This window comes from Phocoena phocoena, chromosome 2 (genome assembly GCF_963924675.1).
Source record: "Phocoena phocoena chromosome 2, mPhoPho1.1, whole genome shotgun sequence".
NCBI lineage: Eukaryota > Metazoa > Chordata > Mammalia > Artiodactyla > Phocoenidae > Phocoena > Phocoena phocoena.
The window spans coordinates 65469749-65496267 of NC_089220.1; the positions used below are offsets into that span (position 1 = coordinate 65469749).

Below are 26519 nucleotides of genomic sequence, written 5' to 3' on the forward strand. Positions count from 1 at the left end.
AAGGAGATTTTTAACAAAAGTTAGCTTATGGCTATCTTGTAAATATTTGTTGGAAATTCAAATTTTAAACACTTGTTGAATATTATCATTAATTACAGCAAAATAATATAACATATATTTGTTATATACACTATAACATATATAACATTATATTATATAATATGTATATAACATGTAATTATATATACAATGAAATCAATACCAATAACAGTTTCAATTATAGAATTCAGGCATTTCTAGGAATACAAAGGGAAAAAAACAAACATGATAGATATTAATCCAACTATATTAATAATCACTTTAAATGTGGATGATCTAAATAATGCAATTAAAAGCTAGAGATTTTCAGCATAGATAAAAGAATAAGATCCAACTATATGTTGTCCATAGAATCTCACTTTAAATGCAAAGACTCAGAACGATTAAAAGAATGGATAAAGATATACCATACTAACATTAATCAAAAGAAAGCTGAAATAAAAATTTTAAAATAAAATTTTAAAAAATTGAAATGACTTCCAACACAACAACAACAACAAAAAAGAAAGCTGGAGTAGCTATATATATTTCAGACAAAGTAGACTCAAAAAACAAGGAAAATTATCAGGGATAAAAAGGGGCAGTATAATAATAAAGGGAGCAATTCTTCAAGAAGACAATAATCCTAAACATGTATGCATCCAACAAGAGGATATCAAAATACATGAGACAAAAACTGACAGAACTGCAAGGAGAAACAGAAAATCCATTATTATGGCTGGATTTCAACTAGTGCTGAGGACTTCTGATCTTAGCTCTTTCGGTAACTGATAGATTAATCAACATTCTTACAGTAAGTGATATATCAATCAGGCAGAAAACTAGTAAGGAAATAGTTGACTTGAATAACACTATCAATCAACTTGATCTTTTTTTTTTTTTAACATCTTTACTGGAGTATAATTGCTTTACAATGGTGTGTTAGTTTCTGCTTTATAACAAAGTGAATCAGCTATACATATACTTATATCCCCATATCTCTTCTCTCTTGTGTCTCCCTCCCTCCCACCCTCCCTATCCCACCCCTCTAGGTGGTCACAAAGCACTGAGCTGATCTCCCTGTGCTATGTGGCTGCTTCCCACTAACTAATGATTTTACATTTGGTAGTGTATATATGTCCATGTCACTCTCTCACTTTAATCAACTTGATCTTAATTGACATTTGTAGAATATTTTAGCAGCAGAATACATATTCTTCTCAAACTCACATGGAACATTTACCAAGACAGACCACATTCTGAGCCACAAAACACACCTTAACAAATTTAAAAGAATAGAAATCACACAATGTATTGTTCTCAGACCACAATGGAATTAAACTAGAAATCAATAACAGAAAGCTGAAAAATTCCCAAATAGTTGGAGATTAAACAACAAACTTCTAAATAACACAGTTAAAGAAATATCAAGAGAAAGTTTAAAATATTTTTTTAATTTCTTTTTTTAAAGATTTTATTTTTGATGTGGACCATTTTTTAAAGTCTCTATTGAATTTGTTACAATATTGCTTCTGTTTTATGTTTTGGTTTTTTGGCCACAAGTCATGTGGGATCTTAGCTCCACGACCAGGGGTTGAACCCACACCCCTGCATTGGAAGGTGAAGTCTTAACCACTGCACCACTAGGGAAGTCCCTTAAAATATTTTAAACTAAATAAAAATGAAAATGTAATTTATCAAGATTTCTGAGACGCAGCAAAAGTAGTGCTTAGAGGGAAATTTATAGCATTAAATGCCTATATTAGAAAAGAAGAAAGATCTAAAAATCAGTAACCTAAGCTCCTACTTTAGGAAACTGAGAAAAAAAAGCAATTTAACTCTAAAACAAGCAGGAAAAAAGAAATAGTAAAAATTAGAACAAAAATCAATGAAATTGAAAACAGAATAACAGAGAAAATCAACTAAATCAACCAGTGCTGAGAGGAGTGTGGCTAATTAATTCAACTGGTTTAGCTTTGGCCAATTCTTTTTCTTTTAATTATTTTTTATTGGAGTACAGCTGATTTACATGTTGTGTTAGTTTCTGCTGTACAGCAAAGTGAATCAGTTATACATATACATATACCCACTCTTTTTTAGATTCTTTTTCCATATAGGTCATTACAGAATATTGAGTAGTTCCCTGTGCTATACAGTAGGTTTGTATTAGTTACCTATTTTATGTATAGTAGTGTGGACATGTCAATCCCAATCTCCCAATTTATCCCTCCCACCACTTTTCCCCTTGGTAACCATAGTTTGTTTTTTACATCTGTGACTCTATTTCTGTTTTGTAAATAGGTTCATCTGTACCATTTTTTTAGATTCCACAGATAAGTGATATCATATGATATCTGTCTTTCTGACTTACTTCACTCAGTATGACAGTCTCTAGGCCCATCCATGTTGCTGCAAATGGCAGCATTATTTACAGTAGCCAGACATGGGAGCAACCTAAAAGTCCATTGAGGGAGGAATGGATAAAGAGGATGTGGTATATATACACAATGGAATATTACTCAGCCATAAAAAAGAACAAAATAATGCTTTGGCCAATTCTGAATGAAAAGGAGGAAGATAAGCATGAGTGGTTATGCCAACCATGGAATCTATCACTTAATTTAGGATTTCCTCAACTACTCACTTCTCTGTCATTTGTTCATGTGTTTATTAAGCAAAAATATATTAATTGTCCAGTATGCCACACAATGTATTAATTTCTAGATAACTAAAAGATAAATAAGACTTGGTTCCTACAATAACATAAACAATAATAGCAGCTAACATTTACTGACCCTGTGGCAGCAGTTGTTCAAAGAACTTTTCACCTATTAATTCATTTAAACCTTATCAAACCCAAGGTAGGTATTACTGTTATCTCCATCTCACATATGAAGAAGATGAGGCATAAAAAGTTAAATAATTTGCCACAATCACATAGAAACTAAGTGGCAAAGTCTGGCCCAAGCTCTTAGTCACCACATTCTATTGTAATACTCAAGGAAAGAAAATTCCTCAACTTCTCTTGAAAATTTACTCTGTCTACTGGAAATGCTCACATTAAGGACACGTTTCTTATATTTAACCTCAAGATCTTCAACTGTAATTTAAAATTGTTTCTTTCCTTCTTTCTTCCTTTCCCCCTTTCCCTTTCCACCCTCCCTCTGCCCCTCTTTCCCTGCCTTCCTTCCTTTTTCTTGGCTATTATGAGTGGAAACAGGAGAGAGGACATGTAGAGCTGTATATAATGCACTTTCATACATCGAAGAAAAATGGTAAGGGATATATGAAAGAAAAATAAATCTATTGGAAACTACTTTTAAAAGAGATTTGGTATTTGAAGCTTGGCTAGAAATACTCTAAAGGAAGAAAGTTGTTTTTGACATGTATAAAGATTTTTTAACAACCATCTCTCTTGTAAGTAATTAAGTATAAGTAATTACATAATTACTTGATTATGTAGCAGCACTAAAATTTTACAGGAGGTTTTTCACTTAAACTCTACCGTTATAAAAATAATTGCCACAAGTCAAAATTATTTTCTAAATGCTGTAATTCTTTCTGCTTTTAATTTTGAGGGGGGTGGAATCTAGGTCTATTTTTGTTTAGCAACCAGAGCCAGAGAAATATGTAATTTAATAATGTGTCACTGTGTTCAGACACTGACTTAAAACTTAGAATAAATCCCTAAATTATGATGGTGAGAAACACTTAGATGGGAAATGAAATAATAAGCCAAGGCATATTCTAGGGAATTTCTTTGGTCATAAGTTTCTAAAATCATCAGTCATAATAGGGTGAGAATGCTATTGCTTTAGTCACAAAATGGCATTTTAAAATACTTGGTATCTCAAAATGCATCACCAAATAATAAGATTGAGAGAGAGAAAAAGCTTTAGAAATAAAGAAGACTCACAAAACATCATGTTATGTAACCCATCCTTGCAAGAAACAAGCTTGGGTAACAAAATATGTGGGATTCTCCCCCCCAATTTTCTTTCATTCTTTCTTTCTTTGCTTTTTTTTCTTTTTAAAGTGAGCTGTCTCATCATTGCAAATTTTCTCAAGTTCTTAGAACTCTAATTAAAATGTGGTAATTGGTTATGTTACCTCAATTACCATGATGCATGGACATTGATGCAAAGCGACACCAATTGAATCCCTTGGGTGTTTTACCCTGGGGCCATCCCATTTATCGTGGCCTTATTATTTTCAATTATGTGGCTAGATGTGTTGCATACTTTCAAGGCCAATAAATATGCAGGGGTTTTCTGAACACAAGGTTGTGTTTTCAATGCTAGAGCTCTGGAGTGACAGGGCAAAAGGAAAAAAATATTTTTGTGAAGAATAAAAACTTAAAACCCTAAATACACTAAGGATTCAAAGGCACCCTTGCTGAAATAAAGGTATTTCAAAGGAATACAGGTTACTTCTTTTTAAAACACTTGTATGGAAAGCAAGAATGATTTATTTGCTATTGATAACTACTTCTTCTAGGTAAGAAAATACTGATGGGACCATTCAGAGGCCTTATATGATGAGTTAGACAGGAGAGGAAACTGAGATAGAAAAGACAAAAGTTTTCTTCCTCTTTAGATAAAGGTTTGGGTTTTGAAAAGAGCTAAGCAGAGCTATACTGTGTACTTTACAGACATACAATATAAGCACAATAGTATTTTACAGAGATCTGTCCCCAGCATGAAGGTGACGGTAAGAGCACCCTGAAATGGTTACATCATATAATGTTTCCTAATGGGACACTACTGGTGTTTGTGGGAGACAAGACATAGATTGCTCTATGCCTAGCTGTTGTCATCCCACATCTACCCATTTAATGCTAGTGGTGTCCTCAGGTATTATGAATGACTCCTGGATATTTCTCCACAATAAATCCAGGAGTGAATTAGGACATTATTTGGGGACATCATCAATAAATACACTTTGACACTTCGTCAAACGAGTTTCATTTGCTGAGAATGATCTCTGTATCTTCACCAGGTTTTCTTTTTTCAAAAAAATAATCACACTCTCAGATTTCTGAAAACCAAAGAACATCTTCTATCCTTTCACTTATTAATTTATGTCTTGATTTATTTTGAGTATTTTCAAATAGGTACAGCATCCATCCATATGCTGCAGACAGATGATAGAAGAAACTGAGTTGGTAAAAGGAGGAGTTGTACTGTACAAAGATCTTTTAAAGACTGGCAGGACAGGTATATTTATGACAGAATCCCAAACTTCACTGCCAAATCAACACCCAAAGAGCCTTATATTTGCAACACTTTGAAAATACTTTACCATCTAAGCCTCATACATGTATTAATGTCAGGTCATTTTTCCCTTCATTTTTATCTTTGGATTCAACAGCAAACTCAAAAGAGTTTTACATAAAATCATTCTATTACTTTTAGAAGTATTTTTGGAGTAAAAACTATTGACCATAACAAATTTATGGTTACCAAAGGGAAATGTGGTGAGGGGGATAAATTAGGAAGTTGGGATTAACATGTACATACTACTATATATAAAACAGATAACCAACGAGCACCTACTGTATAGCACAGGGAACTCAGGGAACTGTACTCAACATTTTGTAATAACCTAACAGGGAAAAGAATCTGAAAAAGAATCTACCTGAATCACCTGATGTACAGATGGATACCTGAATCACTTTGATGTACACCTGGAACTAACACAATATTGTAAATGAACTATACTTCAATAAAGAATTATATCGATAGACCCTTTAAGAGCTGAAAGAGCTGAAAGGCCTAGAATCAGGTATGCATGGATCCAGATCTTCTTCCTCCACTTACTAGCTCTATGACCTTGCACAATTTACTTAATCTTTCAAAAATTTAGTTTCTTCAAGTTGTTATGAATATTAAATGAGATAATGTATGAAAAATGGTAACCCAGTGACCAGGACATGGTACACGTTCAATACTGCTAGCAAATAACAAACAGTCCTGTCCTCATAGTGAGTAATCCTTATACTACTTAGTTTTTTAGAGGGATCTTTGCCAGACAATCAAACAAACAAAATTAACACGAGAAAATAAAATAAACTGAGAAATACATTTCCTTAAGATATACAAAACTTTCTTGTGTTACCAACTTTGTGAATTCCCCTGAGGGAACGGATCTATATTAGACTGAACCTGTCTGGTAGATAGAAGTTTTATTGAGACAGCACTTGAATAAAGAAATTTGATTTGTGATACATACAAATCACTTCTGGAAAACTGGCTTTCTTGAGACAAATTCCATGAATGTCAGGAGTTTCTGTGAAGAATGTGTAAATTTAATAAGAAGCTCAAATACCTAGAGGAAATGCTTAAATAAGTGTTAATGAGTTATCAGTGGTCAACCAACACACATGGCAGCCCAAATTCTTTTCTAGTTTTTCTAGTACTTTGAATGGGAAAATGCTTATTTACTCTGCTTTCTTAAGGTTCTTATTTTTTAAAAGTACTGCTTTTCCTAGCCCAGTTAGATATGATTGATTTTTGGCAATGAAAACTTCTTTAGATATCACCTATGATAATGAAGAAATTTGATCCATGATTTCCTAAACTGTATTGGAAAAATGGGATTACTTAATTTCAAAATCCACTAGGCTCAATTTGTATTTATGAAAGTCCTATTATTATACTTGATTTGAAAAGAAAAGTGGTGGCATACACACCACCCTTATCATTAAAGAAGGCTTCATCTTAGAGAGACAATTTAGGATGTTGATTCAGGACACTGACCCTGGAGTGAAAATGCCAAAATGCCTATATCTGAATGCCAGATCAGTTACAAACTAGCTGGGTTACTTTGGACAAGTTGCTGAAACCTTCTTTGCCTCAGTGTGTAAAATTAAGAGAATAATACTACATATATCATACGGTTATCAAAACTTTTAAATGACTTAAAATGTAAATCACTTAGAAAAGTGCCTGACACATATTAAGTGCTGTGTTAGCTATTATAATTACTACTATTATTATTATTTTGGTTCTTCAGAAAATGATTGCTTATTTTTATTTACTTACTCCCAGGGAAGGATTCTCACTGTCGGGCTTCGAGGTAATCTATCCACCCATTTGTAATTACATGTAAAATTCTGTATCTGCCCATGTGTTTTTTAAAACATTTTATTGAGAAATAAGTGGCATAAAATAAACTGCATGACATGTACAATGTACAATTTTATATGTTTTGACATATGAATACATGCACAAAACCACCATACTATCAAGATCATGGATATATCTATTACTCCAAAAAGCTTCCTCTACGTTTTATGATTCTTCCAGTGGTCAGAAAGATTTTACCCTATAATATTTTTTCTAAATTTTTACATCTTACATATAGGTTTATGATCCATTTTGACTCATTTTTGTATATGGTGCAATATATTGTTCAATTTCATATATGTGCATACAGATATTCAGTTAGTCCAGGATTATTTGTTGAAAGACTATCCTTGGAATTGTCTTTGCACCTTTGTCAAAAACCAATTAACCATTTATGTGGAGCTCTAGTTCTGAAATATCTATCCTGATCTATTTCTTGGCTTTGACACTAATGCCATATTCTCTTGACTACTATAGCTTTATTGTAAGTCTTGAAATTAGGAGCTGTAAGTCCTCCAAATTTATTCATTTTTTAAAAAACTTTTTGGGACTACTACATTTAAAATAGATAACCAACAAGGACCAAGTGTATAGCACAGGGAACTCTGCTCAATATTCTGTAATAACCTAAATGGGTGAAGAATTTGAAAAAGAATAGATACAAGTATATGTATAACTGAATCACTTTGCTGTACACCTGAAACTAACACAACATTGTTAATCCACTATGCTCCAATATAAAATAAAAATTTTAAATAAAATAAAATAAAATAAAACTGTTTTGGCTATTCCCGTTTCTTTGCATTTCCATGTGAATTTTAGAATCAGCTTATAAATTTCTACCAAAAACATAACTGGGATTTTCATTTGTATTAAGTTGACTTTATAGATAAATCTGAGGAGAATTGATATCTGAATAGTATTGTGCTTAAGGAAACAATTCTATTTACCATCACATCATAAAGAATAAAATACCTAGGACTAAACCTACCTAAGGAGACAAAAGACCTATACTCTTATACACTGATGAAAGAAATTGAAGATGACATGTACAGATGGAAAGATATAATATGTTCGTGGATTGGAAGAATCAATATTGTCAAAATGACTATACTACCCAAGGCAATCTACAGATTCAATGCAATCCCTATCAAATTACCAGTGGCATTTTTCACAGAACTAGAGCAAAAAAAAAAAAAAATTAAATCTATTTGTAAATACAAAAGATCCCAAATAGCCAAAGCAATTCTGAGAAAGAAAAACGTTGCTGGAGGAATCAGATTCCCTAACTTCAGACTATACTACAAAGCTACAGTAATCAAAACAGTATGGTACTGGCACAAACACTGAAACACTGATCAATGGAACAGGATAGAAAGCCCAGAAATAAACCCATGCACCTATGGTCAATTAATCTATGACAAAGAAGGCAAGCATATACAATGGAGAAAAGACAGTCTCTTCAATAAGTGGTGCTGGGAAAACGGGACAGCTACATGTAAAAAAATGAGATTAGAACATTCTCTAAAACCATACACAAAAATAAATACAAAATGGATTAAAGACCTAAATGTAAGGCCAGACACTATAAAACTCTTAGAGGAAAACATAGGCAGGACATTCTTTGACATAAATTGCAGCAATATCTTTTTTGATCCACCTACTAGAGTAATGAAAATAAAAACAAAAATAAATAAATGGGACCTAATTAAACTTAAAACCTTCTGCACAGCAAAGGAAACCACAAGCAAAATGAAAAGACAACCCACAGAATGGGAGAAAGTGCAAATGAAGTGACTGACAAGGGATTAATCTTCAAAATATACAAACAGCTCATGCAGCTCTATGTCAAAAAAAAAACCCAACCCAATCAAAAAATGGGCAGAAGATCTAAATAGACATTTCTCCAAAGAAGACATACAGATGGCCAAAGAGCACATGACAAGATGTCCACCTCACTAATTATCAGAGATATGCAATCGAAACTACAATGAGGTATTATCTCAAACTGGTCAGAATGGCCATCACCAAAAAGTCCACAAAAAATAAATGCTGGAGAGGGTGTGGAAAAAAGGGAACCCTCCTACACTGTTGGTGTGAATGTAAATTGGTACAACCATTATGGAGAACAGTATGGAGGTTCCTTAAAAAACTAAAAATAGAACTACCATATGATCCAGCAATCCCACTCCTGGGCATATATCTGGAGAAAACCATAATCCAAAAAGATAATGCACCCCAGTGTTCACTGTAGCACTATTTACAATAGCCAAGACATGGAAGCAAGCTGAATGTCCACCGAATGGATAAAGATGTGGTACATATATACAGTGGAATATTAGCCATAAAAAAGAATGAAATAATGTCATTTGCAGCAACATGGGTAGACCTAGAGATTATCATACTAAGTGAAGTAAGTCAGACAAAGATAAATATCATATGATATCACTCATATGTGGAATCTAATTTTAAAAATGATACAAATGAACTTATTTACAAAACAGAAACAGACTTACAGATATCGAAAACAAAGTTATGCTTACCAGAGGCGAAACGTGGTGGAGGAGGGATAAATCAGGAGTTGGGATGAACGTACATACACTACTATATATAAGACAGATAACCAAAAAGGACCTACTGTATAGCACAGGGAACTCTACTCAATATTCTGTGATAACCTATATGAGAAAAGAATCTAAAAAAGAATGAATATATGTGTACGTATAACTGAATCACTTTGCTGTAAACCTGAAACTAACACAGCGCTGTAAAGCAACTATACTCCAATAAAATTAAAACAAATAATAATAATAATATTGTGCTTTCTGATCCATGAACATAGTATAGCATATAGTGTATAGTATAGTGTTCATCACTCACTTATATAATTTCTCTCAGTAATATTTTGTAGCAATATTTTGTTTTCAGCATATAGGTCTTCCATATTTTTATTAGATATATCCCTAAACATTTCATATTTTTGCTGCTATTGTAAATGATATTGTTTTTAGTTTCAATTTCTGATTGTTAATTGATAGTATATAAAAAATACAACTGATATTTATATATTGATCTTGTATCTTACAGCCTTGTTAAATCCTTTATTAGCTCTAGGATCTTTTTTGGAGATTCCATAGCATTTTCTACATAGATGACCATAGAGTTTATGAGTAAGATAACTGTGCTCCTTAATTTCCAAGCAGCATGTCTTTAATTCCTTTTTCTTGCTTTATTTCACTAACTAAAACTTCCAGTGCAATGCTGAATAGAAATGGTGAAAATGGACATCCTTCTTACCATGTTCCTCTTACGTTAGAAGAAAAGTGTTCAGTGTTTTATCACTAAGTATGATGTAGCTTTTATCAGGAAGGATGTTGGATTTTGGCAAATGCTTTTTCTGCATACCCTGGAATGTAGTTTCCCTTTCTCTTTGTGGTGAATCACACTTATTTTTTTTCTAACTAATTTTGCATTTCTAGACCTCACATGGTCATAATGTGTTATCTATTTTATATAACATTGATTATTTGATAAAAATTTATTAAGAATCTCTTTATCTATATTCATGAGGGATACTGGTCAGTAGTTTTCTTGTAATGTCTTTGAGTAATGCTGAGTTGGGAAGTATTTCTTCCTTTTCAATTTTCTGGAAGGTTTTGCATAAAATTAGTATAATTTCTTCCTTAACTATTTGGGAGACTTTACCCATAAAGCTGTCTAGGCCTGGAGTTTTCTTTGTAGGGAAATTTTAAGCTAATGGTTTAATTTATTTAGCAGATATGGAGCTATTCAGGTTGTGTATTTCCTTTTGAGTAAATGTCTACTGTTTGCAACTTTTAAGGAATTTGTATATTTTATTTAAATAATTGAATTTAATGGCATAAAATTATTCATAGTATTTCCTTTATATTCTTTTATATTAGTAGAATCTGTAGTGATGTCTATCTCTTATTCCTGATAATGATAATTTGTTTCTTTTCTCCTTTTTCCCTGATCGGTCTTGCTAGAGCTTTATTAGTTTCATTGATCTCAAAACAAAAAACACCCAGCTTTCTTCCTCATTAACTTTTTTCTGTTTTAAATTTCAATGACTTCTGCTGTAAACTTTATTATTTACTTTCTTCTACTTACTTTGTGATTAATTTTTCTTTCTCTAGTTGCATAAATGTGAAAACTAAGATTATTATTTTGGTGGCAAATTTTCGTTGGTACAAATTTTAATATTTTTTCTATTTCTATTCAGTTCAAAATAATCTCTAATTTCCCTTTTTCATTTCTTCTTGGTCCCAGGAGTTGTAGATAAGTGTGTTATTTAGTTTCCTTATATTTGAGGACTTTTCCAATATATTTCTAGTATTTATTTCTAAACTAATTCCGTCATAGTCAGAGAACAGGGTGTAATAAGAATGTTTTTTAAATTTGAGATTTGCTCTGTGGCTCAGAAGAGAGTCAATTTTGGTAGATGTTCTGTCAACACTTGAAAAGGATGTATATTCTCCTATTGTTGGATGGAGTGTTTTAAATGTCAATTAGGTCAAGTTGATTTACGGTGTGATTCAAGTTTTTTATATCCTTACTGATTTTCTGTCTACTTGTACTATCGATTATTGAGAAAAGTATTGGAATCTCTGCCCCAAATTGTATATTCTTATCTTTCTGTAATTGTATCAGTACTTGATTTATGAATTTGTAAGTTTTGTTACTACAGCACAAACATTTAGTAATGGTGTGTCCTCTTGATTGATTAGCACTTTATCACTAAGAAATATCTTTCTTTACACCTTGTAATATTCTTTGCTCTGAACTCTAATTTGTTTAATATTAATATGGACACTCCAACTCTCTTTTGATTGCATTAGCTTAATATATATTTTTCTATCCTTTTACTTTTAACTTAATTTTTCTTTATAATTAAAATGGCAACATATAGTTCAGTCTTGCTTTTTTAATGCAATCTGTTAATTACTGCCTTTTAATTGGGGGTTTTAGTCCATTTATGTTTAACAGAATTATTGATGCATTTGGTTCAGTTTTCTATCTATTACATCTGTTCTTTATTCCTATTTTTCCTCTTTTTCTGCATTGTGTGTGATATTTTAAAATGATTTCCTTTTCTTTCCTTTGTTGGCCTATTTGTTATAGCTTCTTGTGTTTTTAAAGAATCATAGTATGTATTTTTATCTTATTTATCTTTAAGTGATTCTATACCATTCTATACCACTTATCCATCTTTAAGTGATACTATATATTTTTAAGTGATACTATACTTAATATACGAACCATACAATTGTATAGTTCCATTTCCTGGCCTTTGTGATATTTTTGTCATATGTTCTACTTCTACATATGTTATAAATCCCATAATACATTGTTATTATCTTGCTTTAAATAACCTATTAATCATTTAAAGAGATTTAAATAAGATGAAAAAAGACATTTCATATTAACCCACACAGTAAGTATTTCTAGTGCTTTTCATTTCTCTGTGCAGACTCAGGCCTCCACTAATACCATTTTCTTTTTTCCTGTAAGGGTTTCCCTTAACATTTCTTGCAGTTCTGCTGCTGCTGATTTTTTTTAAAGTTTTGATATCTGAAAACCATTTATTTTTGTTTTCCTTTTTGAATAGTATTTTCTCTGTGTATAGAATTCTGGGTTGTTTTCTTCCAATACTTTAAAGATGTTGTTCCACTATCTTCTGACTTGTATTATTTCTGAAAAAAATATGCTATAACTCTTCCTTCTTATTCTTCTGTATATAATGTACCTTTTTCCTCTAGATACTTTGAAGATACTCTTATCACTGGTTTTAATCAATTTGAACAGAATACCCCTTGGTGTAGTTTTTTTCATGTTTCTTGTGCTTAAGGTTTGTTGACATTCTGGATCTGTGGGTTTATAGTTTTCATCAAATTTGGAAAATTGGGGCCATTATTTCTTCAAAAATTGTTTCTCCCTCTGCCCTTTTTTCAGGGATTCCAATTACATATACATTAGTCTGCTTGAAGTTATCTCACAAATGCTATGCTTTTGTTTTTGTCTTTTTTTTCCTCTTTGTTTCATTTTTGACAGTTTCTATCACTATGTTTACAGGTTTATGAATTGTTGCTTCCACACTGTCTACTTGGTTGTTAATACCAGCCAGGGTATTTTTTATCTCAGTTATTATAGTTTTCATCTGTAGAAGTTTGATTTTAGACAGATATCTTCAATGTCTCTACTAAATAAGCTCAATATATGTTCTAGTTTCTTGAATGTATGGAATGTAAAAAAAATAACTTTTAACGTTCTTGTCTATTAAATCTATAATATGTCATTTCTGGATTTGTTTCTATTAATTGAATTTTCTCCTCATTTTCAAAGATATTATACTTCTTCTTTGTACACTGGAAGCTTTGGACTGGATGCCAGACACTATAAATTTTACCTTGCTGGATGCTGGATACTTAGATGCTTATAATCATTCTTGAGTTTTGTAACTGGGATATAGTTAAATAACTTTGAAAGAGTTTGATCCTTTCAGGTCTTCCTTTTAAGCTTTTTGGGCAAGACTAGAGTAGCATTTAATCTAATTTTGCCCCATTACTAAGGTAAAACTGTTCTTGATACTGTGTCACATGCCCTGTGAATAATAAGGATTCTACTGTGACTGATGGGAAAAGGAACTATTCCCAGCTGTGTGTCAGCTCCAAGGATTGTTCCCTATAATTTTTTCAGGTGGTTTCTTCTGCTGAAGATTTAAAAGGATCCCTCTGCATAGCTCTAGAGTCATCTCTCTGTGCAGCTCTCTCCTCTCTGGTACTATGCCTTGTAGCAACTTTAGCTGCCTTGTCCTCCTCAGACTCCCAGACCTGTCCCCTCAACCCAGGGATAATGCTAGGCTCTGCATGGATTTCCTCTTTGCACACCGTGACCTGAAAACTCTGTCTAGGCAGAAATTTGAGTAATCATAGTATCACTTCAATCATTTCACATCTCTTCATTGCCTGGTATCCAAGGTCTTAAAATTGTGATTTTTCCCAGCTTTTAAATTGTTTCAGGTAGAAGGGTCCTGGTCCTTTACTCAATCCTGGCTGGAAGTGGAAGTCTGCCCATGCATTTTTAGAGGAAGAAGGCCTATGGCCTTCATCAATAAGTTATCTTCTCTTTGCTAATGATTAATATGAGTAGATGTATGAATTATTGGTATGGATTCTTGGTGTTTCCATGGTTGTCTCATATATTTTAATTAGCATCTATTGTAGGAAATGAGATTCAAACTTTTAACAGAAAAAATCCTGATTCTCTATAACTAACACATCACAAATTCAGAACGCTATTTTGGCAAGTGGGATGATCTAAGGTAACTCAGGCACATGGTATTGCTAGCCAAAATGTGGAGCCTGAATCATAGAAAGAAGGCAGGAGACTAGAAATAATAACATATGATTCAAATGAAAATTAGAATTAAAGAGTAAAAAGTATAGACAGAGATCATTTTTTACAGGTAACAGAAATAAACCAAATAAGTCTGGGAAAAGAGCTTGAACGTAGAAAGAACAAGGTGTAGTGTCAAATAATTATGCAATTTCAAATCTTGATGATAAGGGAGAAAGATGCTTTTGGGTTTTGTCTGTTTTAACTTCCAGAATTTAATATAAGATCTCTTGCTTTCTTCCAGTTAAAAAAGAGAGAGAGAGAGACTCATTATTTACCTAGTAAGGAGAAACAGAGAAGCTTGCTTAATTGACATTTGTACATTTATCTGAATTCTCCTGAATACTATGGAAAGAGTTTCCATATTTTTGTCAGTATTAACTGTAAGCTTGAAGCGCATAATTACCTCAATAGACCTAGCATCATAGTTATTTGCATATTTGTATTAACTATACTTTTTGAGGAGAAGGAGGATATTTTGTTTACCTTTAAATCTCTAACACTGATTACTATAGAGCATCACTTAGAGAAAATTCACTTATTTAACAAATACTATGGAGTACCTGTTAAGTCCTGCATACTATGTAGGGCTTTTAGGAATGTAAAGGTGAGCAGAAACTGGCGTGTGGCTGCCTTCTTCAGACTAGTGGAGAAGACCAACAGTAATTAAATCATCACACAAACAGATGTAACATGAAAAATGAGGAGCATTGGATAGATGATTAGGTGACATCTCTTATACAGGCTATTTCCAAAGTGACTAAGGAAATTTTACAACACAGAGATAGAATTAGAGCTTCTAATTCTAAGTGCCAGAACATAGCCCACACTTTCAGAATGACTTTATTCAATACCTCATAGAGAATTTCCTTCAGATATAATTTGAAGAAAAGAGAGTGTACCCTGGGGAACTTCATATCATACTTTAAAACTTGGAAAAACTGACCCTACCAGGCAAGAATAAAGGTTAAAAGGTATCTCCTTGGTGATCTCACAAAGGTGAAATATTCACATAGGAACATAACACTCAAAGCCATTTTGTGAGGATATGAACATTGAGAATTAATATAGAAATAGTAACTCCAAACCAAATGCCAGAATGAAACAAAATTTATCAATTGAAAGCTTGTATTCATTCATTTAGCAAATGTCTATTAAACATCTACTATATGCAGGAATGTGCCAGGCCCTGGAAATATAGCAGTGAAAGTCCCTGTACACAAGAAGGGGATGGCATAGGGGTGGGGACATAGGATAAAAAAGCAAACAGACCACTTAGAGGCTTCTGAGTCTCTACAAAGGCAGTGTCCCACATTGGTAAAATACTTGTTTGCCCATCAAAGCAACTTGGACTCTTTACCCAACCAACAGAGATCAGAGCAAGAAATATCTCCAATGTAATGAGGTACATGGTGTTCATTGTATTGCTGGCATTAGTGCCACTCGATACTCTTCTATCCCTTTCTCGAGTGATTTTCAATCTTGTTTAGCACAGAGGACCTTATTTGCTACCTCATCATTCCAGAAAACCTAACATTCAGCAGCCAACCTAAAGAAAAGGGGGTGTTTTGTCCATCTGCAATTTTTATCTACCTCTCTGTAGTAGTTTGAGCCTCTAAGAAGCAGCCAGGGTTTCAAAGCTAAAGCTTACCCCTTTACCACAGAAGTAGGATAAAAATGTCTACAGCTAGTCTGCAGAGATCCAGTCCTGCATCCCTCATCATACGATTTCAAATAAATCTCCAAAGAAACCCAGTTTTGTTTCCTCCAAAGCTTGAATGCTTCCAAAATGTTAAGAGCTTCTCCAGGTGCAGTTGGTTTTTGGGTAAATTTTATTATCACCACTACTATGCTTAGATGTTTCAAACTATAGAATAAAAAATAACCTCTTCTATGCTTTCAAACACTCAGAGAAAAAGAAAGAAGGAAAGAAAGAAAGAGAGAAAGAAAGAAAGGAAGGAAGGAAGGAAGAAAAAGAAAGAAAGAAAGAAAGAAAGAAAGAAAGAAAGAAAGAAAGAAAGAAAAGAAAGAAAAAGAAAGAAAGGAAGAAAGAAAGAAAAGAAAAGAAAACACTCTAGCTAAATAGCTTCACAACAAATAGGTCATTTCAAGAAAAGACATCCAATTATATAGAATCTGATTACTGGTAATAACTTGGAAGTCTTAAGAAATTTAATGACTTCAGCGCAAAACAATTAAAGTGAACTATTGAGGATAAAATCACCCCCTAGACTCAACATAACTACAGATGCAAAAAGAGTGAGAAGGCTTACTGCTTCATTGTCCCTTCTGTTCCCAGTCCCCAATGCCAAACACATCAGATAACCTAAATATTTAGGTATTGTTAAAATTAGAATTCATAGGAGAAGCCTGTTTTTCAGTGGCAGGATTATTATACTTGATTTTACAATTTTGAATCTTGAACTTTCCAAAGACATAGAACTGATAATATAAATACTCAAGAAAAAATTTCCATTGTATGTATGTATGTATGTATGTGTGTGTGTATTTCATTTATGTGAGTCAAACATGAGAATTAGGCCTTCAACTAACAGACACTAACTTCAAGGTCATTTGGAGAAGGTAATCTTTTTATCAATAAATCCTCTCCCTTAAGGTTTTCTGGACAAGTGTGTATTCTACATTATAATAAAACAACTCTAGTTATATATATATATTTCCTTCATCTAGCAACAGCTTGCATTTACAGTCAATTTGGAAAATTCTTAAAAGGGGTCCCGACCTCTTCTACCTTGAGCACTGCATTAAAACTCTCAGAGGAAACTTGCTAGTTCTCAGCAACGCAACTGTATTGGAAGGAGCTCTAAGCAGGAGCAATGGAGATTGTTTTACACGTGGATGGTGTTAATTCATATCATGTAAAGAAAAGGTAAACTGTATACTTTGTTGCCTTGTCTGTAAAGCATACACACTGCTCCATATGCTCTGAGAGTGGTAAACCACCTCCTAGCAAAATCTTCATGGGGTATTGTATGATTAATGATATTGTTGGTGAGGTTTACCAAACCTTAGTTTGGTAAGGTTAAGCAAAGTCTCCATATGAATTTTTTAAAAGACAATGAGACTAAAATGCATCTTATCGGTAGGCAAATGAATCTCTGTTGTATGATAAAAGCAGTTTCTTTTAGCGGTTAGAGATTTAGCTAGCAAAACCACTTGTAAGATGAACACATTTTCCAAGCCCTGAAAGAATTTCTTTTTTTTTAAGAAAAATGAGAGAGCATTATGCTTTAAAAAAGAAATCATCACTCACAGGTTCCTTTCCCATCTTCTTTTGTAGCCGTGTTTGCCACTGGACGGCTTGCATGACAATGGCTTCCCACCTTCTTTCAAGATTTACAATGATCAACTGCATGGGCTGGTGGTCCGCGTTCAGATTGCAGGTCTCCCGGTCATCCAGAAGATGTTGGCATAATCGCAGGATGGAGGCCACTCCACGACGTCGCTGCTTTATTTCACAACAGAGGGACTGCAACAGAAAGAGGGACCGATCCATTAGTGTTTCTAGGGCCCATTTCCCTAAAACATAAAACACCCTCTTCCACCATAATTTTAAATTGTAGTGATACGCTCAGCTGCGAACAATAGGACAAGAAGGACTCTGGAGTTGCCTTTGGATTAGAGATCTTCTACAGACACCCAACTGATGCCAATGAATTTAGCTGTATCTCATTCCTCTTCCCTTTTTTTTTTTTTAAACTGATTTCTACATCTAAAATGTTGGGTCCCACCTTGATATCTAGGTGATTAACTTAATGAAATAAAGCATTTATGCCAAACAGGTTGACATGCTTTGATTCAAGGTCATAGGAAACACAAAAGACAAAAAAGTCCTCCAAAAGGAAATGGAGTATTTCCAAATTTACTCCTAGATTCTCTGGAGCCAAAAGTTTACTTTTCTAGGCTGGAAAATAAGTTAAATAAGATTGCAAAAAAATTGATATATAACAGCTATTGTTTGAAAAAAATGATAAGCAACATTTCTCTTCCGAAACTTGATTAACAAAGCAATAATGTTCTGAAAACAGAAATTAGGGTACTGGATTATTAATGCATTATTTGTTAGTTGCGTGTTTCTTTTAATAGACATTCACACTATTTAAGGATATGCATGCATCAAAGTAAGATTTTGCCCCCAGAAGCATTTGTATTGCTGCAGTGACCCTAAGCGGAACGATTCAAGCAAAATAGTGAGTACACATGTCTAAAAGTATTATATCTCTTCTTTGCCTACGGACAGTGTGTAAGTGATACTCTAATTCAAAGCCTTTGGGAGAAACTGATTATATCCACAAACATCACTGAATTACTAATCTCCTTCTACTGCCACAATTGGACTGTTCTAACAGTTAACAGATTGCTTATTAATCAACAAGGATACACAAGACAATGCAATTTCATTTAGTGCTAGAGTTTTAATGCCTAAAAGTATTTGTGCTTAAAATGTTAATCTAGATAAGTCTTCATTAGAAGAAGTCTTAAAATGATTAAGTGCAGTTCATTGAAATGTGCAGAGTGGTAGTAGACCAGCAGGTGGACGTCTCATACAGATGTTCCACTTATTGATATAATACATGCTATAGCCATTCAAACAACCCTAACTCAGTAATAGCTGGAACTCTCTTATTTCTGTAATGAGAGAACCCTGTACCTTTAATATTTTTGAATTTTAAATAAGGTGAATGACAAATTCCCATACCACTATTTACAGCAAAATATGACTAGGAATTTTATTATTCAGTTTATACCAGTACAACATTTTTTGTTATGTTTCTTGAACTTACCCTTATTTATTTTCCTAGGGATCATTACTATTTTCCTATATAACTCCTGATAGAATGACCAGATCTGACAAATTTCTTTACTGATGCTATTCATTAGTTCAATGCTGAATGAGGAGAAACCCCTACACATTCAAAGATAAAACTTGAGGGTCTACCAAAGCAATAAGCATTGTTTCCATTACCTCTCCCAATCCTGCTAACTGACCCTCCCCACATGCATTCTCTCTCTCTCTCCTTCTCTCTATTTCTCTCTCTCTCTCTCTCTCTCTCACACACACACACACACACACACACACACATGCACACACACTCCCTTCAATAATTTGCTCTCTTGCTCTAGAACAACTGTTGAGCAAGTCAAACTATCAAGCCCACTTAATATCTGCCATTTTTTGGCCCAATATTAAACACTTCAAGATAATAATATAGCCAACTGGGATTGATTCAGATGAGTTCTATGAATATACACACATGTTGAAGATTTTGTTTTTTTGTCTGTGTTTTGTCATTAAACTGTTAAAAATAAAGGGCTAGAAAAATCAAGAGATGTTTCCATGCCACAAAACTGGATCTTGCAAAACTCCATTTTAAGTTGACTAAAATAATGACTGCATTTCTCCAGCCAACTAAAAGTCCCTATGTTTCTTAGCTAAATGAGAGTTTGCCATGGATGACACTAAAGGTATGTGTGGACTTAGCATAGCCACATTAGGTGATATTCACAAAGCAGCCCAAATGGGCTTCATTCATCTCACAGGCATTTTCAAAGTTCTGAAACAGGACATGTGAGGTTGCTAGGGGAAATTTTCATAAAGGTGATTGGCCATAACTTTTTATTAGTATCTAGAATGTATCCAGTATTTAAGTATCCAGATGATCCCCACCCCACATCTTAATGACATTCTATGGGTTTTAAAACTGTGTTAGCTGTTTTTAAAAACTGTTGACACTGTAAACACTCAATATCTGATCTTCAGATCTCCATAATTCTTCAGTTTAAAAAGTTTTAAATATTCAAGGACCTTAGTGTACATTCTAGATTAATTTATTCTATATGCACACTTTGGAAATAACACTACTTTTAAAAGGAGAGGAACATAGAGAATTTTACATGGCCAACATACTTTTCAGTACTTTTTTACATCTAAGTGATATAACTGATAACATTCTTTTACATAAATGTGTTTCCATGACAACCATTAAAATGTACATGCTTATTTATAATCACAAACACATACTAAATAAAATCAGTGCACTTGCTGGTAATGTTTCTTAGAATCAGTAGAGTTCACATTATTTCCATGGTACACTATGCGTAGAGAAATGTTAAATATAACTACATAGGAACAAAATGATTATTATAACTATTTTTGGCTTACATTTTCAGAGAACAGAACAGAAACCCAAGCTAAGCAATCTAAATAAGGCACAGAAATAAGACAGACTCATCCCTGCCTTCCAGACCTCCTCAAATGTGTATTGCACCTTGCATCTGCCAGGCACTGTTTCAGGCATGGAGGCTTCAAAAAGGAGCAAGTTACTGCTCCCTCTCTCAAGGAGCTGAGAGTCTATTGGAGGTGGACTATACAGTACCAAGAATAATACAGAGAGGTAGGTGCCAACAGAAGTTTGTGCAGGTTGCTATCGGAGGAGTCGTGAAATCTTCAGGTAAACAATGTGAGCCAGATGGTCCAAGTTGGGTGGCTGTGGTTATAAGGACAGAAGGTCCAGTAGCAAGTAGCCTGGGACCCTGGGAGTACCCAGTGTGTTGGAGAAAAGAGAGAGTAAAGCAGATGGAAAAGGAAGTAAGGAACAGAAAAGTTTACAAGGTTTTTCATTTTTGCCAGTTTTGAAGCATTGTCCTTGATATCCAATGAAATCATGTTGGTTCCCAAGGACAGTCATATTGCCTTCCCAGAAAAGTAGAAAGAAAAGAAGTGGGAAAGAAAATGTAAAAAGAAAGAAGAACTAATTATCAATATATCTAAGAGAAAGATATTCCAAATGCTTTTGTATTTAGTTATGTATTTAATTATCATTATTTTTGTACTTAGTTATGTATTTAGTATCATTATTATTTGGTAATCTTTAGGAACTTTTTCCTACAAAGCTATCTCTGTTAGTATGGAGGTCATTGTCTTAGTATCACTTCAGAATCCAACTGTTGGAATATAGGTTGGTGTTCTACTTTTAAGTCTCTATTTAATTTGGTTATTTTACACTTCTACTCAACTTCCTCATATTTCTCAAAAAGCATATTTGCTATAAAAGTTGAGAAGTATATAAAAGTGAAAATCAAAATTTCTAATTTGTTTTTTCCTTTACAAATCTCCAACCCTTTAAACATATCTTTTTGGACATGTTATAAGAGAGCTGCCAACAGACGGAAGATTTTTATACTTATAAACGATCAATCCGATTTTCAATTCACCAGTGGTGATACAAAGGGGTGTTTTTGGTTTATGTAGGGCTTGTCTCCTCTCCTGACTTGCTTTATGAACTTCTCTGACTGTTGAAACCACTCATATTATGGAGCCAAACGTGATGTAACATCATTCCTGCCACTGGCTTCAGTTTAACACCACTGAACGTAAGGCTTCCAATATTGGTAATTTATTCTTCATTATACATTAAATTTATGTATTTATGCACACATATTGCATAGAATGATTATATTTACTTGTACAGTTGACCCTTAAACAATGCCGGGGTTAGGGGTACCAACCCCCAGCACAATCAAAAATCTGATTATAATTTATGTCCAGCCCAGGGTTCCTCTGTATCCAGGGTTCCACATCTGCAAATTCAACCAACGCACTCATCATAGAGTACAGTAGTATTTACTGTTGAAAAAAAATCCGAATATAAGTGGACCTGTACAGTTCAAACACATGTTGTTCAAGAGTCAAATCTACACCCATATTCTTGACATTAAATAATACCGTCATCTCCTATTACAAAAGGATATAAATAAGCCTACAATTTAAGAACAATTAGACCAAGAACCAAAATGCACAATAAATAAAATGTAAGAACTAAATAGAGAAAAAAGACATGAGGAGGAAAATGAAATTCAAAAAATACCAAAACCAAGTATATGGTAAACACAGAGAGAAAACCATTAAATCTAGCTGAGAAACTCCAAAGAAATTTGTCTCCATATCTCTTACATAATTTTATTTAGCAGTTAATGTAACATCATTAGGTAGGTCAACAGAAACAAAGTGGTGGGACTTTAGGTAATGTGTCAAATTAAAAAATTATTTATGAAGCAATTCCATTTATAAAGTCAAACATGACTTTACCTTCTAGATGAATCAATTGTTTAAACACTATCTATTGAATATGCCTTCTATGTGGCAAGCACAACAAAGAAACGTCAATCTGTATATGTATATGATGTGTACCTGCCTTCAACATAGTTGGCGTGAGGAAATATACAGAGAGAAAAGAGAGAAGTGAAAAGATAGGCACATTCTTCTAGTTTAAATAGGATCATACAAAAGCAGACAGCTCCATCTCTTTGTTGCAAGGGTTTTCTACACTTTTTCATGTGCTTTTCTTCTTTTTTGCATTTTCTGTATTTTACCATTCTAATTACATGAGGTGAGCAATTGTCTTCTCTTAGTCTTCTACCTGTGACCAAATTTTCTAGAGCAAAATTTCTCAGTGTGTTCCCTGGGCCAAGCAGTATTAGTATCATCTGGAAACTTGTTAGAAACAAGAATTCCCTGGTGCCACTCCATATCTTGTGAATCAGCAACTCTGGGGTGGGCCCCAATGAGGCATGGTTTAACCAGCCCTACAGGTGATTACAATGCATGTTAAAGTTTGAGAACATTGCTCTACAGAAAACAGAGGAACTTAGTTTTTCAGATAAGAAAATTAATCTAGTTTAGTAGTTTTTTAGAAGTATAAAAATAGAAGGTGTAAGTTCTGATTCTGGAGTCACACTTGTAGCCAAGAGCCTAAAGACCACACCCATTGGTGATCAATTTTTTTTTAATTAATTTTTATTGGAATACAGTTGCTTTACAATGTTATGTTAGTTTCTACTATACAGCAAAATGAATCAGCTATACATATACATATATCCCCTCTTTTTTGGATTTCCTTCCCATTTAGGTCACCACAGTGCATTAAGTAGAGTTCCCTGTGCTGTACAGTATGTTCTCATTAGTTATCTATTTTATACATAGTATCAATAGTGTACATGTGTCAATCCCAATCTCCCAATTCCTCCCACCCCCAATTATTTTTTAATTGCTATTGAATGGCTAAAAAAACTAATGAATCAACGAATAGATCTTTTCAGCCAGTGATAACTTTATATTATTAGTATTTGCTTGATGATCTCCAGAATTTTAATATAATTAAGAATACTGAGCTCATGCAGCTCCATCAAAAAAAACAAACAACCCAATCAAAAAATGGGCAGAAGACCTAAATAGACATTTCTCCAAAGAAGACATACAGATGGCCAACAAACACATGAAAAGATGCTTAACATCACTAATTATTAGAGAAATGCAAATCAAAACTACAATGAGGTATCTCCTCACACCAGTCATAATGGGCATCATCAGAAAATCTACAAACAACAAATGCTGGAGAGGGTGTGGAGAAAAGGGAACCCTCTTGCACTGTTGGTGGGAATGTAAATTGATACAGCCACTATGGAGAACAGTATGGAAATTCCTTAAAAAACTAAAAATAGAATGACCTTATGACCCAGCAATCCCACTACTGGGCATACACCCAGAGAAAACCATACTTCAAAAAAACACATGCACCCCAATGTTCATTGCAGCACTATTTACAATAGCCAGGTCATGGAAGCAACCTAAATGCCCATCGACTGATGAATGGATAAAGAAGATGTGGTACATATATACAAGGGAATATTACTCAGCCATAAAAAGGAATGAAATTGGGTCATTTGTAGAGACGTGAATGGATCTAGAGACTGTCATACAGAGTGAAGTAAGTCAGCAAGAGAAAAACAAATATCGTATATTAATGCATATGTGTGGAACCTAGAAAAATGGTACAGATGAACCGACTTGCAGGGCAGAAATAGAGACACAGATGTAGAGAACAAACGTATGGACACCAATGGGGGAAAGTGGAGGGGGGGTGGTGGTGGGATGAACTGTGAGATTGGGATTGACATATATACCCTGATATGTATAAAATAGATAATTAATAAGAACCTGCTGTATATAAAAATAAAATTAAATTAAAAAAAGAATGCTGATTGTTTGAGTACTGTATTTGGGGATTTTACTCCTTTTGGTTATTTTTATCAAGTAAGTCATTTACTAATTAATGACTCTAACATATTTGGCGTTGTGCTAAATTAGATAGAAGCTTTGCTCTCATAGAGTTTACATAGTAATCAAACCTTGATGACTGTTTGGAAGGTACAAGGCATCAGGTAATGCTACTGCCTACAGCCATGGTCTGAGAAGAATGTATAGCAGGTGGGAAAAATGAGAGGCTATACTGGTACCTCTATGATTCTCCAGAAGATGCTTTTGACTGGTTGGTTTGGAATCATAATTTGGGGGCAAGGTTGGCAAAGATCACACGAATGATATTTCTTATAGCAATAAACATTTATTGGGTATCAATTATGTGCCAAACACCATAATTTTCATTACAGGAATGGCATTGGTGGATAAGAGGCATATAATATGATGTGGTACCTGATCTTAAGGGCTTGTAATCTGGCTGTGAAGAGAAGCCTCTGGCTACTCAAAATGAGAGCTATCAATGCAAGGCAAAGGTTTTTGATAAGACCTAACCCATCAGGTTGTGGTAGGTTTCTTTTTTTTTTTTGCGGTACGCGGGCCTCTCACTGTTGTGGCCTCTCCCGTTGTGGAGCACACGCTCCGGACGCGCAGGCCCAGCGGCCATGGCTCACGGGCCCAGCCGCTCGGCGGCACGTGGGATCCTCCCGGACCGGGGCACGAACCCGTGTCCCCAGCATCGGCAGGCACATTCTCAACCACTGCGCCACCAGGGAAGCCCTGTAGGTTTTAAATGAGGTAAGTGAAGTGAATGTGCCACATGACTAGTGAGGCTGTGACCCAAAAGTAATGTGAAATTGATATACATGCTAAATTACGGGCATTGACTTTGGAGATGAGAAAGATCATTACCAGCTGGAGTAGATAAAGATCCATAGGACTAGAACTAGGCCATGAAAGTTGCTGAAGTTCGAAAAAGTGGAGGGGAAGAAGGACAGGCATTATAGCTGGGGGATTCACATAAGAAAATGTCAAGAAACTACAGATTTTTTTTTTTTTTTTTTGGCCGCGCCACTCGGTTTGCGGGATCAAACTCATGCCCTCAGCAGTGAAAGTGCACGGTCCTAACAACTGGACCACCAGGGAATGCCCAAGAAACCATAACTTTTGCAACATTTTAAAAAGCATGGAATTTCAAGTGGAATGTGATGTTAATAATAATTCAATTATCCACCTATCCATCTAAATGTACTTGAGTGCCTCCTATATTCCAGGCACCGTTCTCACTGGTAGGGATATAACGGTGGGCAACAAGATTTCTGCTCTCATGGAACTTATATGCAAATTTGCCTGTGTCTTGGGGGGTGGCAGTGGTGTGAGGCTGGAAATAAAACATAAAAAAATATACCAGAAAACATCAATATATGTTGGTGAGGAGACAGAGAAACTGGAACCCTCATCTGTTGCTGGTGGAATTTCAAAATGACGTACTCACTTTGGAAACCAGTACATTTCCTCAAAAAGTTAAACAGAATTACCATATGGTCCAGGAGTTTCTCTCCTAGGTATATACCCAAAAGAACTGAGAACATATGACCACACAAAAACCTGTAGACAAATTCATAACCACATGATTCATGATAGCCAAAAGGTGCAAATGACCCAAACATCCATTAATAGATAAATAGATTAAAAAAAAACACTATATCCATACAATGGGATATTTTTTGGCAATAAAAAGGAATGAAGTACTGATACATACCACAGCATGGATGAAAACATTATGCTAAGTATAATAAGCTGGACACAAAAGGCCACGTGTTGTATGAGTTCATTTACATGAAATGGCCAGAATAGGCAAGTGCATAGAAACAGAAAGTATATTAGTAGGTGCCAGGGGC

The 26519-nt window shown here is 34.2% G+C and overlaps 1 protein-coding gene across 1 annotated transcript in view; it reads right to left on the bottom strand.

Annotated features, from left to right (window-relative positions):
* AKAP6 (A-kinase anchoring protein 6) overlaps window positions 1-26519 on the bottom strand; it is a 496794-nt gene that overhangs the window by 37296 nt on the left and 432979 nt on the right. The window contains exon 12 of the mRNA XM_065872063.1: window positions 17836-18051. Coding sequence (XP_065728135.1) covers window positions 17836-18051 — 216 coding nt within the window. The remainder of the gene's footprint in view (window positions 1-17835; window positions 18052-26519) is intronic.